Genomic DNA, 16,337 nt, shown 5'->3' with positions numbered 1-16,337 from the left:
AGCGTGTAAGTTGGATGAATTTAGACATATATATATATATATACATCTGTGAAACCATCATGACAATCAAGATAGTGGACATATCCTTCATCCTTAAAATAGAAGTTTCTTGTGCTCGCTTGTAATCTATTCTTCCCTAACCGTCCCCTCCCAGTCCCAGGCAACCACTGATCTGCTGTCACTGTAGATTAATTTGAGTTTTCTGAAATTCAACAGTAAGTTCTCTCCACCCTTCCTTACCCTCCCTCTATCCTGCCTTTGTTCCACATTGATTTTGACATTCGTCAGCATTGTTGGGTGATACAGGAGTTTGTTCCTTTTCATTGCTGACTGGTCTTCCATTGTGTGGATATACCACAATTTGTTTATCTATCCCCTTGTTGATGGATATTGGTTTTATTTCCAGTTTGGGGCTGTTGACACGTAAAATTGCTGTACGCGATCAAGTGTTAAGTCTGTGTGAACATACACTTTCATTTCTCTTAGGTCGGTACCTAGGAGTGATATACCTAAGTCATCCATTTTAATTTTTGAGAAATTTCCCACCTATTTTCCAAGGTGATTATATCATTTTATATCCCTAAAGCCGTGTGTAAGGAGTTAAGTTATCTTCATCCTCACCAATACTCGTTATTTTCTGACTTTTTGATCATAGACATCCTAGTTGGGGTAGAGTTTCTCATGGTTTTGATTTCCCTAATGTTGAGCATCTTATCAGAAGTGCATGTTCAGCATGTTCTTATTTGCCATCTGCATATGTCTTTTGCTCATTTTTTGGTGTATCTTACTAATTTGGAAGAGTGTTTTATACATTCTTGATAGTCCTTTGTCAGATATATGTTTTACAAATATTTTCTCCCAGTGAGAAAATTTTTGTGACTTTTTATTTTTGTCTTTTAAAAAGTCAGTTTTTTTAAAATGAAATCTATTTTTTTTTAAATTTGATCTTTACAGATTTATTGGCAAAGGAGCAGTTTAAAATAGTATTGTAGCTCATGCTGTTGGAGAAGGCAATGACAGCCCACTCCAGTACTCTTGCCTGGACAATCCCATGGACGGAGGAGCCTAGTAGGCTGCGGTCCATGGGGTCACTAAGAGTCGGACACGACTGAGCGACTTCACTTTCACTTTTCACTTTCACACATGGGAGAAGGAAATGGCAGCCCACTCCAGTATTCTTGCCTGGAGAATCCCACGGACAGAGGAGCCTGTTGGGCTGCCGTCTATGGGGTTGCACAGAGTTGGACACGACTGATGCGACTTAGCAGCAGCAGCAGCAGCAGCAGCTCATGCTGCTAATTGAAAAAATCTTAATATCCATCTGATTAACAGTCCAAAGCAGTGCAGCCCTAAAAATGCGTAAGCAATTTCATTTATGAAGATATCAGTGCTAGGACTTCTGTGTTAAAACAACTCCCTACCACCCCACCTGCCCTTGTTTGAAGAATATACATACCATTTGTTTGAGATTTATACCTTCACTTATTTTTTGAACAGCAAGAACATGTTCAAACAGCTCACTTAGCTTCTGCAGTTCGTTCTTCTTGTCATCTTTCTTCACTTTCTCATCACCTTCACTTAGTGCTGCTTGTCATGGATTTTACCAGTCCCATGAGTCATAGCCTTGCTGATGGAGTTCTCCTGCTTGACTCCTTATTCTTTGGACAGATGTTCTGTTTTCAGTGAACTTTCCCTTCTTTTTTCTTACTTTCCTTTTGGTTGCCCCCCGGCAGTTTCTTGCTCAGTCCAGATAAGGAACCATGCGGATGGGCATGTCCAACATCTCAAGCCGGGCAGCACATGAGAACAAGGGGTTGAGAGGATTCTCAACTGAGAAGCTGCCCTCAGAATGTCTTAGTCGCCCTTTTCTGTGTAAAAGAGAAACATTGCTGGAATCCTGTGTCCAGTCTTTTTGGGTTTTGTCTGTCGGCTTACTTTTGCTTGCCTGTTTTAAGTTTTTTGTTTTGAAATAATGACAGATTCACAGGAAATTGTAAGAAAAAAGTATATATATATTGAAAGGACTGATGCTGAGGCTGAAACTCCAATACTTTGGCCACCCCATGCGAAGAGTTGACTCATTGGAAAAGACCCTGATGCTGGGAGGGATTGGGGGCAGGAGGAGGAGGGGGCGACAGAGGATGAGATGGCTGGATGGCATCACCGACTCTATTCACATGAGTTTGGGTGAACTCTGGGAGTGGGTGATGAACAGGGAGGCCTGGCGTACTGCGATTCATGGGGTCGCAAAGAGTTGGACACGACTGAGTGACTGAGCTGAACTGAACTGATACACACAGGAGATCCTGTTCACCCTTCATCCCGCCTTAGCTAATGTTAGCATCTTGCGCAACTGTAGTGCAGCGTCAGCACCATGAAATTGACATTGGTACACTCATGGACCTTATTCACATTTCACTAGTTATACATGCACTCGTGTGTGTGTGTGTGTGTGTGTGTGTGTTCGTGTGTAGTTGTGTGCAGTTTTACCACACAGGTAGTTTGTTGTTTTCTTTTTTAAAAATTTTATTTATTTAGCTGCTTTGGGTCTTAGTTGTAGCACACGGCATCTTCCTCCTCCATTGCAGCCTGCAGGGTGTTTTGTTTTTGTTTTTGTTTTTTTTTAGTTGCAGCATATGGGGTCTAGTTCCCTGACCAGGGATTAAACCCGGGCCCATTGCATTGGGAACTCAGAGTCTTAGCCACTGGACCACCAGGGTAATCCCTACACAGGTAGTTTAATGTACTGCTTCACAATTAAGATACAGAACTGTTCCATCACCACAAAAACTCCTTCACGATGCTACCTTCTAAGAAACATCCCCTCTTCTATCCCCAGATGCTAACCCCTGTTTTCTATCTCTGCAATTGCATTATTTCAAGAATATTATATAAATGGGATCATATAGCAAGTAATCTTTTGAAATTGACTGTTTTCACCCAGCATAATTCCATGACAGACTGTCCATGTTATTGCCTTTATCAGTGGTTTTTTCTGAGGCTGAGTAGTATTCTATAGTATGGATGTTCCACTGTTTGTTTAACCATTTATCCAGTGAAGAACATTTGGGTTATTTCCAGTTTTAAGCTATTGTGAATAAAAGCTACTATGAACATTTGCATACAGGTATTTGTGCAAACGTAAGTTTTCATTTCTTTGGGATAAATGCCCAAGAGTATAATTGCTGGGTCATATCATAAGTGTATTATTAGTTTTGAAAGAAACTGCCAAACTGTTTTCCAGAGTGGCTGTACCATTTTATATTCCAGTCAGCTATGTGTATATGGTCCAATTTCTCTTCATCCTCACCACTCTTTGGTGGTGTTAGTATTTGTCATTTTAGCCATTCTAATAGGTGTTTAGTCATGTCTCGTTGTAGTTTTAACTTTCATTTCCCTAATGGGATATAACTGTAAATGTAAAGATGTAAACTGTAAAGATACTGAACAACATTTCATGTGTTGATATTTCACCTGTATATCCTTTCTGGTGAAATGTCTGTTCATGTCTTTTGCCCATTTGCTAACTGGACAATTTGTTTTCTTATTGGTGAGTTTTGAGAGTTCTTAATATAGCCAGGATACTAGTCCTTTGTAAGATATGTAGTTTCCAAATATATTTTTCCAGTCTGTAATTTGCTTTTTCATTGTCTTACAGTAGGGCAACAGATTTTAATTTTATGAGATGTAGCATATCAATTTTCCTTTTATAGACTGTACTTTTGGCATCAAGTCTGAGAAATCTTCACTCAGTCCTAGGTCCTGAAGACTTTCTTCTGTTTTTCATCTAAAAGGTTTATGGTCTTATGTTTCATATGTAAGTCTTTGATCCATTTTCAGTTAATTTTTGTGTAAGGTGTAACATTTAAGTTGAGTTTCTTCTTCTTTTTTTTTTTTATGGCTGAGTAGTAGTCTGTAATATGGATATTCCACAATTTGTTTAACCATTCATCACTGAAGAACATCTGAATTTGTGGATATCTAGTTGCTTGAGCGAATATATGTTGAAAAGGCAGTCATTCTTTGACTTAACATCGGAAAGAATGACTCCTCCCAATTTGTTCTTTTGCAAGGTTGTTTTAACTATTCTAGGTCCTTTGCCTTTTTGTATAAAGGTTAAAGTTTTGTTTTAGGATGAAGTTTATTTTTGTCTACAAAAATCTTTGCCCAGATTCTGATAGTAATTGTGTTAAACCTATAAATCTTTGTGGGCAGAATGGATGTCTCTACGATATTGATTCTTCCAATCCATGAACATGTTAATAAGTCTCTCCACTTATTCTGGGTCATCTTTATTTCTTTCATCAGCATTTGTAGCTTTCAGCCTAGGATCCTATTCATATTTTGCTAGATTTATACCTAAGTATTTCGTTTTCTTCGCCAGTGTTGGTGTTTTTAATTTCAGTTTCCACATAGTTATCGCAGAGCTTTTGGTATAGAACTGTGGAGTAGTCTGAGGTTTTTATGTTCATAGCAAAGGAGAGAAGACGAGTTGGAGTTTGAAACTTTAATCACAGGCATTTGAGAACCAGGTATGGGGAATTCCCTGATGGCCTAGTGGTCAAGACTCAGTACTTTTACTGCTGAGGGCCTGGGTTCAACCCCTGCTCAGGGAAGTAAGATCCTACAAGCGGCGCGGCCAAAAAAATATCCAGAAACCAACCAAAGGAAAAAAACCACAAGGTATGGAAACAGTGTATATGTGTAAGAGCAGACAGACTGGGTTCAAATCCCAGGGCTGACACTTACTGGCTTTTTGACCTAGGGCCAGCCATTTAACTTCTCTGAGCCTATTTTCTCAGTTGTCAGAAAGAGAGAATAACCTCCTGTGCAGATCTTTTGTAAAGCTCTGTGATTTTATATATATATATAAAAGAGCTTTACATATATATATATATATATATATATATTTAAACACACACACACACAAGCTCTGTACAGGTCTCCCTATATCTTAGTTATTATTTCTGGCCACAGTGGAATCATCGTTTATGATCCACAAATGGAGAGGCAAGTGTACCTGCTGTTAAGAGCAGCAATCGTTTCTTGAACCACTTCATGGTGCTAATTTTCAAGGATGTGAAATTTTGACATAGCTCTTGTCCTCAAGGGGCTTATAATTTTGTTGAGGAAGGATGCTCTGTGTATAAAAACTCCAGGACTAGGCATTCCTTGTCCAGTCCCAAATGCGTGGTGCAGACAGTGGGTGCACCAGAGAACTTTCTCTTCCTGGGTTTTGTTTGCCCTGTTTCTACCCTGTTCATCAGTGTGGCTTCTGGTTGTTGTTGATGAGAGAATGTGTGGAGGTAGGAGGGGGTGTGTACAGATTTAGGGGAAGGGGGTCATGTGGGAATATGTAATTAATTTTTATACTTTCCCCAGTAAACCATCGACCCTTTTTATGATGTCATGAGGGATTCCTTAATTTTGCAGCTGCTTCCTGGTTACGTCAGAGGGGAGCCTCTCACCCCACAGCCTGGAGCTGCGCTCCTACAAGAATTGGAAACAAATGAAGTGCTGAATATCTAATGGCTTCCACAGGGAGAGCCCGTTCAGACTTCCCAGGCCTCCTTCTGCAAGGTCTTCCTCAAGTATTTCTGACCCCCTGAAGTGTCTTTGTTCTGGAAAGACAGGGCTGGCCCAGAGCCAAGTGGGCGGGAGCCTGGGGACTCCGTGCCGCACAACCCCCCTCCCTCCAGGTGTTCCACAGTCCCAGTTTCTGCCCGTCTCCTGGATCTCATTTGGTGGGTGTTTCCCTTGTTGGGATCTCGGGATCCTCTGGAACCTGCCAAGATTATCAGCGAGGGTCCTTCCCTCCCCACATCATCTCTATCTTCTCTTCTCTTCTCTCTTCTCTCGATTTTCCTTCCGCAGCGTTTCTCACATCTGTGCATGCCTTTCAGTTCCCTCTCCCACCTCTCTTCTAAGAAAGATGTTACATTTATTTGGCATTATAAAGTTTATGAAGTGCTCTACATGTAATTCCTCTTCATTCAAGAAAGTTCACGTCCTCCTAGCTTCCCAGCCTGTTTGCCTCCCTGTCACTTTTTTCCAGCTATGCTAATCTATCCTAAATGCTTTAGCTAGATTTAGCGAGACCTCCTCACTGCCTGTTGGGTCCAGCCTGTGTTTGCTGCCCTGGCATCGCAGGCCTTGTGCGATGGGTCCCTGTTTTATGACATGCCGAATATAGTGCTTGCTGTCAGAGTACGTGCCTGGTGTGTCTCTACCTGCGTGCCTCTTTAGCACGCTCCGTCTTTGTTCATCTTTTGCAGCATGAATGTGCTCTCTTCCATGAAACCTTCCGTGATATATACTAGCAGGAAACAGAGAAAGCATGTTATTTCCGCCTTCCTTATGGAATGCCATAATACATGGTCTTGAATTACAGTTATGTGGGTGTCTGTGTAGTATTCTTGTCTTCCTCATTAGAATATCATCTTCTCATGGACAGTATCCTGTTTTCCATTGTATCCTCCACAATTGGGCCAAATCAACAACTGTGGAGTCAATGGGAGAGGTCACTTTGTCGGGAGGTTGGGATTTCCTTTGTCCCAACATCTACCCGCTTGCTAAGAGAAAGTTAGAGTTTAGAATCCTAGAAAATCCAGAAGGACAGTAGGGTCTCAGAGAGAAGACATTCCCTCCCATGTTCCTGTGTCTTGTCTTGGACACATTTTGCTCAGGGATACGTCCTGGATTGCCTTCCACCCGGTCAGCCTGCGTTCTGCCATTGTGCGTGAATATAGTTTGTTTGGCTGTATTGGTGCCTGATTCTTCTGACTCACTCATCATCCTCTCGAATGATGAATTTTATTCCCTGGGGAATAAAGTGATGCCCTGATGGCGTGGACATCTCTGCTTTTGCTGTGAGATTTTTGTCTGGTTCCTATAAAAGCGACTGCCTCTTCCACCTCCCTGTCAGCCAGCAGCTGCCACAGGGAACTCTGTGGCTCGAACAGCAGCAGTCGAAAGATGCTCTCACTGCCCACTTCCTGTAGACGGGGAGGTTTTGGTGGGCTGCTCAGGAGCGGTGCCAGCTCTGTGTCTGACTGGTGACTGACTCATGAGAAAAGCAGCCTCATGTCTGAAAGATAAGAGCCAACAAATCGCCTCCAGGTGGTGTTAGTTTGGAGGTGACTGACCATTCATTTCCTCTCCCTGGGAGGAGCCGGTGGGGATGGAATCGGTGAATAAGTGGTCTTGACTGCATTTTTCTCTGGCTGTTAGTGAAGCCGCTGAGCAAACAGCTGGTCCTCTCTACTGGAGTGGCGAGTGGGCCCCAGTGCCCTCCGAGTGCCCTCTGTGGCCGTGGGGGTGTCAGGCTTGTGTGTCATCTGCCCTGTGTCTTCTCTTTGTTACTCCTCTCATTCTTTTGCTAGGAAGTTGGCTGTGTGCGCCAGGCAAACTCTGCTTGTCCGTTGCTGCCAGACTATTCCGTGACCAGCCAAAACCTCAGCCCTGCTGATCTGATTTCCTCCAGATCTCCCCCTGACCCAGAAATCGATCAGAAGTGATGGTTCTGAACTGCGGTCCCTTGGCCGGGCTCCACGGGTCTGGGCAGGTGGGCCTGCCTCGCCTCCGCGCCACTCCCCTCTCCCCCCTCCCGCCTCACTCCCATTTCCTGCAGGACACCGCTCTGCCATCCTGGAGCCGTCAAGCACAGCTTTGCTTTGGCAGCACCGTCGTGCACACACGGGTGGGAGAGGGGCCGTGTTTATCACTTTTCCTGGAGATTATCTGTTTAAGCACTTCTCTGACAGTTACAATAACAAGGGCAGTGTGTTGTGTTTCCCAGCAGAAGGACACTTGCTGTTGAAAGATGTATAGCACTAATTAGAAATACATAACATCCGGCCACATGGCAGCCTTCTCCCGGCCGCTCCATTTCCTGATTTCATACAACTTTGACGACAGTTGGTTTATGTTTTCCATGAATATGTTCTCAGAAAAATGAGAAGGTCTCCCCGTTAATAGGAGTGAGAAGAGTTTTTCTGCTTGAGCAGGTATTTGGCCAGAGGAATCGTGGGAGCCACAGTCACCTGCCCCTCTGAGAGCGTGTGGGAGGGGTTCAGACTTCAGGTGACTTTCTGGTACGAGATATTTCCGTCTGACTTCCTCAGCCAGAAGCTTTTCCCTACCCCCTTGAACAGGCCTGCTTTTGGAAAGAAGGGGAAAGGCCGTTTCACAATGTTAATGAGTTCCTCAGCTCATGTCAGGCTCCAGCCACCTGACACAAAGCCAGAGGAACCCAGGCAAATACCAAGGCGAACAATGCTTTTTCCTTCCCCGCCCCGCATCACTTGTTGGTCTGGCCCAGCCCCTCCAGGAATATATATGGGCCTCTGTGAGGGTGGCGCCAGTTTCCTAGGCCTCACCTGGGATGGATGGGCCTAGGACCCTGGATGCTGCTTTCCTGCCCACTTGCATCCTGTGGGTCCTTCTCAAGGACTGGCACCTTACAGCTTCTAGCCCACAGAAACCTAAGTGAGGCGAACAGCATCTCCTGAAGATACTGTAGCACTTAATACATTCCTCACTGGAGGCATGGGGTCTGAGTCACCATGGTTACCTGGGGGTAATAAATAACCCATTTGGAAGGTCCTAAGATTGCAAGGACCCTGTTTTATTTGTAGCTTTGTATGTGTGGGTGCTCAGCGTGTGCTTATGGCACCACTGAGCCGTGGAGGAGGACAGGCCTTCCAGAAGTGTTCTGTGTGTAGAGCTGACCAAGACCCAGGCATTCTGTTCCCCAGAGATAACTGTGGTATCACCACCTACTTGATCAGCACAGGACAGTGTACTGATTTGTATTAATACCTCCCTATCCATCAGACCCAAACACAGCAGGGAGTGCTGTCAGGCCCTTCCTGGGGAGATGGAGGGGTGAAGGGTGAAGGGTGAGGTGATGTAACCATGGCCAGGGGCAGAGCCGTCAAGCGGCTGCCTTTCAGCTGCAACCCTGAGAGGTGGCTGATCCCTTCCAGACATAGCAGAGAGGCTCCAGTGGTCGCTTCTTCACCTGGTCCCCAGACCTTCCTGTAGGAAGCTTAAAAAGGAGCCAGGGTGGACTCCCCAGAGGCCTCAGTGTTGTTGTTCCTAAGCAGTTGATTCTCCCCTTGAGTCTGCCTTGTGCACTTTGAGAAGGAGTCTAACCCAAGGTTGCCATTTGTCATAAAAATAGAAATGGTCTTGGTGAAAGTCATCTCTCTTTGCCCTGTCTTATCTTTATCAAGGTTGATGAAAGTATCTTGTTGTAGTCCGGGCTTCTGCCAGTCCTTGGAGCTCATATACCCACTTCCATCTCTTCTGAGGGCCTTCTATGTGCAGGTAACGTCTGCCTATGCCCAGAAGTTCCCATGGACAGACGAGCCTGGTGGGCTGCAGTCCATGGGGTCACAAAGAGTCTAACACAACTTAGCAGCTAAACAACAACTTCTGCCCAAGATGTCCAGTTGATGAGGGGACACTAATGTGTACTCAGTGTGTCATCTGCCAGGATGTGGCCTCCACTCATCCTCTCCTAACTAGCCTCTCCTAATAAGTCCCTCTGTCCAGGACTTGTTCTCCCACTCTGGGCTTTGTTGCTAATTAGAGGTGGGCTGCTGGCAGTGCTGGGCAGGGGCCTGGACTGGGCCAGGGTGATGTGGAGAGTGCCGTTGCCTGTTGTGAGCATGGAGGGGAGAAGCTGGCAGCTTCCCTTGGGATGGATTCCATGTCTCCCCTTTCCCTGCTGTCCATCCTCCCTCTGCTGGGCCCTTGGATGCTCGTTTCCTGTCTCTCTAGCAGAGGTTTAGGGCCTTACCAGAAGAAGAAGGAGACTGGTGATCTATTCTAATCACATGGATTGTTACCACTTCCTTGCTGCCTGCCACAGTTGAATTGAAAAGTTCGAGGCTGACATTTGGGACCATTGGGCATCTGGCAGGCTGGTGGGAAAACCACAAGAGAAGAATTGCTACACTGATGCTAGTCATATGTTGGGACCTTCTGAGCAGCAGCCTGTTCCTTCTCACCCCCAGGGCTTTCTAAAGTGGTTTTGGGCTGGCTTTGCATACTCCAGTCATGTTTGCTCCTGTGGCCAAGACGGTTAGGAATAACTGTGGTTGTATAGCATCTCCTGGAGTAAAGACTTCAATTAGGCCCCATTGAAAAGCCGAGTGTCAATGAGGGGAGAGGCGAGAGGGCTCCCCCTTGACTTCCGAGGTTAAAACGCAAGCAGGGACAGAGATCAAACATGCAGCTCATTATGCTTTTAACACTTGGAGATTCTGAGAGTTCTCCGGTATTACAGGAGGAATTAACAGATCAGCTGCTGCCAGACCAAGCGAGCCTGGCTGTGGATTCTGCCTCCTGCGCATAAAGGGGTCTCCTCCCCTGGGGCTGCAGCCTGGCCTGCTGCCTTCCGCTTGTCACCTGTTTCTCTCAGGGCTGGATGAGGTGACCGTCAGGGAGGGCCGCTGACAGGGAGCAGGTATGGACAGTGGTTTGAGGGTGTATGTGCTTGTAGCTCCTGCTAAAGGATAGGCCTGGCCCCCGCCAGGGTGGCTCCTTTCCCTGACCCACAGCGGGAAGGAAATTGGTCAGGCTCAGGAAGTGAGGGGCATAGACTGCTAATGTCAGAGCCAGGTTTATTTCTTAGCCCTAGAGGAATGAATAGGTGAAAATTAAAACTAATACTTGCTTAAGTGCTTATTATGTGCCAGGCACTGTCCTTTATAAAATTTGACTCATTCATTGAAAAATATATTGTTTCTTAAGTGTCGTGTGTGTTCTCTGAGGAGGAGGAACAGAGAGAAGGTAATGCTGGAATCAAAGGACTTCAAGAAAATGACTTCTGAATTTGTGTTTTTCTGATCTTAATTGGTGACTGTATTCCTGCCATCTGTACATTAGAGAGACTGAGTTAATATGACTTCCTGCTCACTATGGGTTCACGTCGTCAGCAGAGAGCATGCAGCTTGGGCTCCGACTGCACGCCTGGGGTAACTGGTCTCGGGGAAGCGGTGTGAAACAGTTTATACCAGGGGGCCCTATAATCACCGTATCAGGCACTTACTACGTGCCAGGCGTCACGGTGAGCGCTTCACGTGAGATACTCTGTTTACCCTTTCCACTGCCCTTTGAAAGTGGGAGTCTTTCAGCCCCAGGCTCAGGTGAGGAGAAGGAACTCAGTGACATGATCAAGGACTTCAGCCCCATAAGGTGGGGAGAGGCGCCCTTAGCCCCCAGGACACTGATGGACTTGCCTTTCCCCTCCCCAGACTGCTTCTCGGAGGAGTGTCGCTCTGTGATCCAGGAGCAGGCTGCAGCCCTGGGCCTGGCCATGTTTTCTCTCCTGGTGCGACGCTGCACCTACTTACTGAAGGAGTCAGCCAAAGGTAAGCAGACGAGGGCCCCTGACTGGTGGACCTTCCAGCTCCTGGGTCCTGTCCAGACAAGCTCAGGAGGCCATGCTGCGTTCTCCGTGTCTTCTCCCCCTACTCTGGGCTCCCTCTTGCCAGCGTACCCTCTTCCTTTTGCCTACCTGACTAGTCCCACTTTCTCTCCGGCCCTCCTTGCGTTTTGTGGAAAGGAGAGGAGACTTCTTTCATCCTCTCTCTCTCTTCTCCTTTAACAGGATTTTCAGTGCACCTCTGAACTGCTGAGTGTTCACGCAACTTGAAAAATGAGTTTTCCTTGATGTTCGTAATTGATATTTTGGTTTCCCCCTCTCTCTATATGTCCCTCTTTGTTTGGTACCCAGTGGGGCTGTAACTGCTGTGGACCAGACATCTCCAGGAGACTCACTGGACCAGATCAGGGATTCTTTCTAGCCCTTGGTTTGAGCAGTGTCTGCATGTCCTTTAGAATTCTAAGCTTGACTTCTGGGCCATGTAAGGCAGGGCTGAAGGGTGCACCTTTCTTTCAGCTTCTGGATCAGTTGCAATGAGTAGTGAGGCCCCTCTGTTGTGCCCCAGCCACATCAGCCTTTGGGAGTGCCTTTAGCCACTGGGGCCACCTATTTAGAGGGAGGGAGGTTAATTGGTTAGAATCTCAAATTTACAGAAAAGTTTTGTGAATAATACTCTCTTACTTACCCCTCACCCAGACTCCCTAATTGTTAACATTCTACCACACTTGCTCTAAGTTATCTCTTTCCATACGTACACATATACGTATTATTTTCTTTATGAACCATTTGATCATAAGTTGCAGACATGGTAGCTTCCCTGCCCTGCCCCTTCCCGCACCAGATACTTGACTGTGTACTTCCTAGTCACAAGGACCTTCTCTTACATGACAGTACTGTTATTACAGTCAGGAAGCCAGCGTTGATACAGTACTATTATTGAATCTACAGACCTTACTAAGTTTGTATCAGTTGTCCTAAAAAAATATTTCTTTCTGGTCTAGGATCCACTCCAGGATCAGATGTTGAATTTAGATGTTGTGTCTCTTTATAGCCTCCTGCAGCATGGATGGTTTCTGAGTATTCCTTTGTTCTTCATGCTCCTGACATGTTTGAAGTGTGCAGGGCATTTATCTTGTAGAACGCCCCACTGTTTGGGTTTCTCTGGTGCTTCCTCACCATCGTATTTGGGTCGTTCCATTTGAGCAGGAACCCTGCTGCCATGTCAGTGCTGTGCTGAAGGAAGGCTAGAGTGGGTGTGGGTAGGAGGCTGGAGGCCAGGACAGCGACCCTGTCACCAGGCCGCAGGTGGAGCACAGGCAGCTGTGTGCAGGGCAGACCCAGTGCGCTGGTTCTCTCTGTCCTGCTGTTCAGAATTCTCTTAGGTGCTGGCACTTGTCCTTCACTTCTGGGCCCAGCTGTCCTGTGGACGTGGTCTCCCTTCCCCGGGAGCTGGCTGCCGTCCCAGCGCCCCTGGCCGCGCGGGGCCACTGCAGACCTAGGCCCAGCTCTGACCCTTTGCCTCTGCAGCTCAGCTGTCCTCTCCTGAGGGCGAAGAGGATCAAGATGACATCAAGGTGTCCTCCTTTGTCCCGGACCTGAAGGAACTGCTCCCCAGTGTGAAGGTCTGGTCAGACTGGATGCTCGGCTACCCAGACACCTGGAACCCTCCGCCCACCTCCCTGGACCTGCCCTCACAGTGAGTCAGCCCTGCCCGCCCGTGTTCCCACAGCCGCTCCTTGGCCTGCTGGCCTGCGTCTCCGCTCTTGACTTGAGCTTGGGTGCTCCCCTTCCGTGAACGCCTCCCAGGGCCCCTGCTTCCGCCTGCTCTCTGGTCCACTCCTCCCCCTCCTCCCAGTCTCTCTCTCTCTCACTTCATGGCTTGCTCTGTTTTGCTCCTTGCCCTTGATCTTGTGAGTTTGCACTGTGCACTGCTCACACTCACCGTCTCTGCAGCTACCTCCCAGGTCTGGGTGGGTGTCAGTTAGTGTGTGTGAGGCCCTCTCTGTCTCTCCCTTTTAGTTCGTCTCCGTGCGTCTCTTAGGCCCTTGCCGCTTCTCATGCTGTCCTGCACACTCTGTCTCCCCACCTGCCTCTCACAATGTGGTGGTGTGTGTGGGGGTGAGAGCATACAGAGCTTCCCACTCACTGCATCCCCACCCCACCCCCACTCACTGCATCCCCACCCCCCCTGCTCACTGCACCCCCCCACTCACTGCATCCCCTCCCCATCCCCCCACTCACTGCATCCCCACCCCCACTCACTGCATCCTCACCCCCCTGTGCACTGCACCCCCCCACTCACTGCATCCCCCTCCCCATCCCCCCACTCACTGCATCCCCACCCCCCACTCACTGCATCCCCACCCCCCCTCACTGCATCCCCACCCTACCCCCACTCACTGCATCCCCACCCCCACTCACTGCATCCCCCCACTCACTGCATCCTCACCCCCCCACTCTCTGCATCCCCACCCCCCCCCGCTCTCTGCATCCCCATCCCCCCGCTCTCTGCATCCCCATCTCCCCCACTCACTGCATCCCCACCCCACCCCCACTCACTGCATCCCAACCCCCCACTCACTGCATCCCCCCGCTCTCTGCATCCCCACCCACCTACTCACTGCATCCTCACCCCCCCACTCACTGCATCCCCCCCCACTCTCTGCATCCCCATCCCCCCTGCTCACTGCATCCCCTCCGCTCTCTGCATCCCTATCCCCCCTGCTCACTGCATCCCCCCCGCTCTCTGCATCCCTATCCCCCCCGCTCACTGCATCCCCACCCCACCCCCACTCACTGCATCCCCACCCCCCACTCACTGCATCCCCCCCGCTCTCTGCATCCCCACCCACCCACTCACTGCATCCCCACCCCCCCGCTCTCTGCATCCCCGTCCCCCCCGCTCACTGCATCCCCGTCCCCCCTCGCCCTCTGCACCCCCGTCCCCCCGCCCTCTGCACCCCCGTCCGCCCCGCCCTCTGCACCCCCGTCCGCCCCGCCCTCTGCACCCCCGTCCCCCCCGCCCTCTGCACCCCCGTCCCCCCGCACATCCTGCCTCGTTGCCCTGGCTCTGGATGTTGGTGTGGGGAAAATGTGTGTCTGCTGGATGTCTCTCTGTAGATCTCTTTGTGTGTCCATATGACTTTTTCTCTCTGTTATTAAAATTATGGTAAAAAATATATACGACAGAGTTTGCCATCCTAACCATTTTTAAGTCTACAGTGCATCACGTTGTTGTGCAACCATATAGAGCGATTTCTTGTGTTCATAGCAGTGTGTGTGTGCCTGTTTGGGTCTGGTTTTGCGTGTCTGGTTGTGAGGGTTTTTTTGGGGGGGTGTGTGTGTGTGTGTATGAGGGGATTTGTCTGTTGTAGGCTCTTGGCGTGCCTTTCCATGTCTGTGCGTGTGTGCGTGTCTGCGTGCTGTGTCCATATCTGTGTCTGGGCCTCTTTGCAGGGTCCCTGTGTCCCCATGAGGACTCTGTTGCACTGTGTGTCTGACACCCTGTCTCTGTTCATACGTACGTCTGGGCCCGTGTCAGTCCATCTCTGCTTTGGTCCTGCCCGCGTCTCTCTCTGTGTGGCTGTGTCCTGCGGGAGTGTTTGTGTATGTTCCTGGGTATCTGTGCCCAGGACTGCCTGTGTCCTGTCCATATTTGTCTGTGAGTGTGTCTCTGTCTGTCAGTCTTGGTCTCTCTGCTGGGGGCGGGGGAAGTTTGCTGTATATGTGGGCTTTCCTGTGTCCATCTACCTGCCTCTGTCTGTTCCTCCTGCCTGTCTCAGCTTCTTCCCGCCTGCCTCTTCTCCTGCCTCCCTCCCTGCTGTTTGTATCTGTATCAGGGGTCAGCAAGCTGTGGCCCATGAGCTAAGAATGGTTTACATTTTTAAATGGTTGAGAGAAAGATCAAAAGTATAAGACTTCATGACTTGCAGAAAGTATATGAAAAGGGACCTTGAAAAGAGCCCATAAAACTGTATTGGAACACAGCCATGCTTGTTTGTTTACCCTCTGTCCACGGCTGCTCTCGCGCTGCAGTAATAGGGCTGAGCAGTTATGACAGAGACCACACGGGCCGCAGAGCCAAAAGCACTCACCGTCTGTCTCGTTATAGAAAAGGTTTGCCGCTCCTGCTCCATATCCATGTTCCTGTGCATCTTGTTCTTCTGTGTGTTCAGGTCACCGTGTGTGTGTGTGTTTGTGTTTGCCTAAGAGTGTCCTAATGTGTGTGCACCCAGGCGCCTATTTCTGGTCAACTCTGTTGACTGTCCATTTCTCTCCCTCGTTCTTTCTCTTTCCCTGTTTCGGTCTCTCCCTCGGCATTTCTCTGTCTGACCTTTCTGTCCCCCTTTCTCCCCCCGCCATCCCTCCCTCTGCCAGCAGCTGTACTGGGGTCTCTGGCAGGTGTGGCACCCGCACGGTTCCTTCGGGCTCTGTGTTGGGCGTATGCGTGTGTTTGGGAGCAAGCGTACATGCCTGGCGTCTTCTCGTTCTCGTCTAGCGCTCTTCCCTGGGGGGAGGAGACGACTGGAAGGACGATGATGGGCGGCTGGGATGCCCGTTTCTAGGGAGTGGGGAGGGTGCTTCGCTGGGCTGGGCCAGCCGTGCCGTGGGGGTCTCCAGGCTCCTAGGCAACACGCAGAGGTTTCTGGCCAGCAGTTACCAACCTTTCCGTGTGGACTGGAGAGTCTGATTCTTTTTTGCCTTTCCTTCCTCATATTTCTCCCTTGCTCCTCACCCCAGGAAGCCACCCCTGGACCATTCAGCCTGCCCTTCCTAGGACCCCCAACTCTGGCTCTATAACCCTGTGGGTGATGCTCAGAGCACCAAACAAATCTCTGCATCTTTGCTGTGAACCCTCTTAAGTTTCCAGGACGCACTCCAGGCTGAGGCCCCATGAGCCAGAGTTGAACCCTGAGCTGGGCAGCTGCAGACACACAAAGGA

The 16,337-nt window shown here is 48.8% G+C and overlaps 1 protein-coding gene across 2 annotated transcripts in view; it reads left to right on the top strand.

Annotated features, from left to right (window-relative positions):
* SMG6 (SMG6, nonsense mediated mRNA decay factor) overlaps nt 1-16,337 on the top strand; it is a 200,781-nt gene that overhangs the window by 82,267 nt on the left and 102,177 nt on the right. For both annotated transcript variants that reach the window (XM_018064405.1, XM_018064406.1), the window contains exons 11-12: nt 11,265-11,381; nt 12,923-13,091. In XM_018064405.1, coding sequence (XP_017919894.1) covers nt 11,265-11,381; nt 12,923-13,091 — 286 coding nt within the window. The remainder of the gene's footprint in view (nt 1-11,264; nt 11,382-12,922; nt 13,092-16,337) is intronic.

This window comes from Capra hircus, chromosome 19 (assembly GCF_001704415.2).
Source record: "Capra hircus breed San Clemente chromosome 19, ASM170441v1, whole genome shotgun sequence".
Classification (NCBI taxonomy): domain Eukaryota; kingdom Metazoa; phylum Chordata; class Mammalia; order Artiodactyla; family Bovidae; genus Capra; species Capra hircus.
Note: the sequence above shows the minus strand (reverse complement) of the source record. Positions and strands in the feature narration are given on the sequence as shown.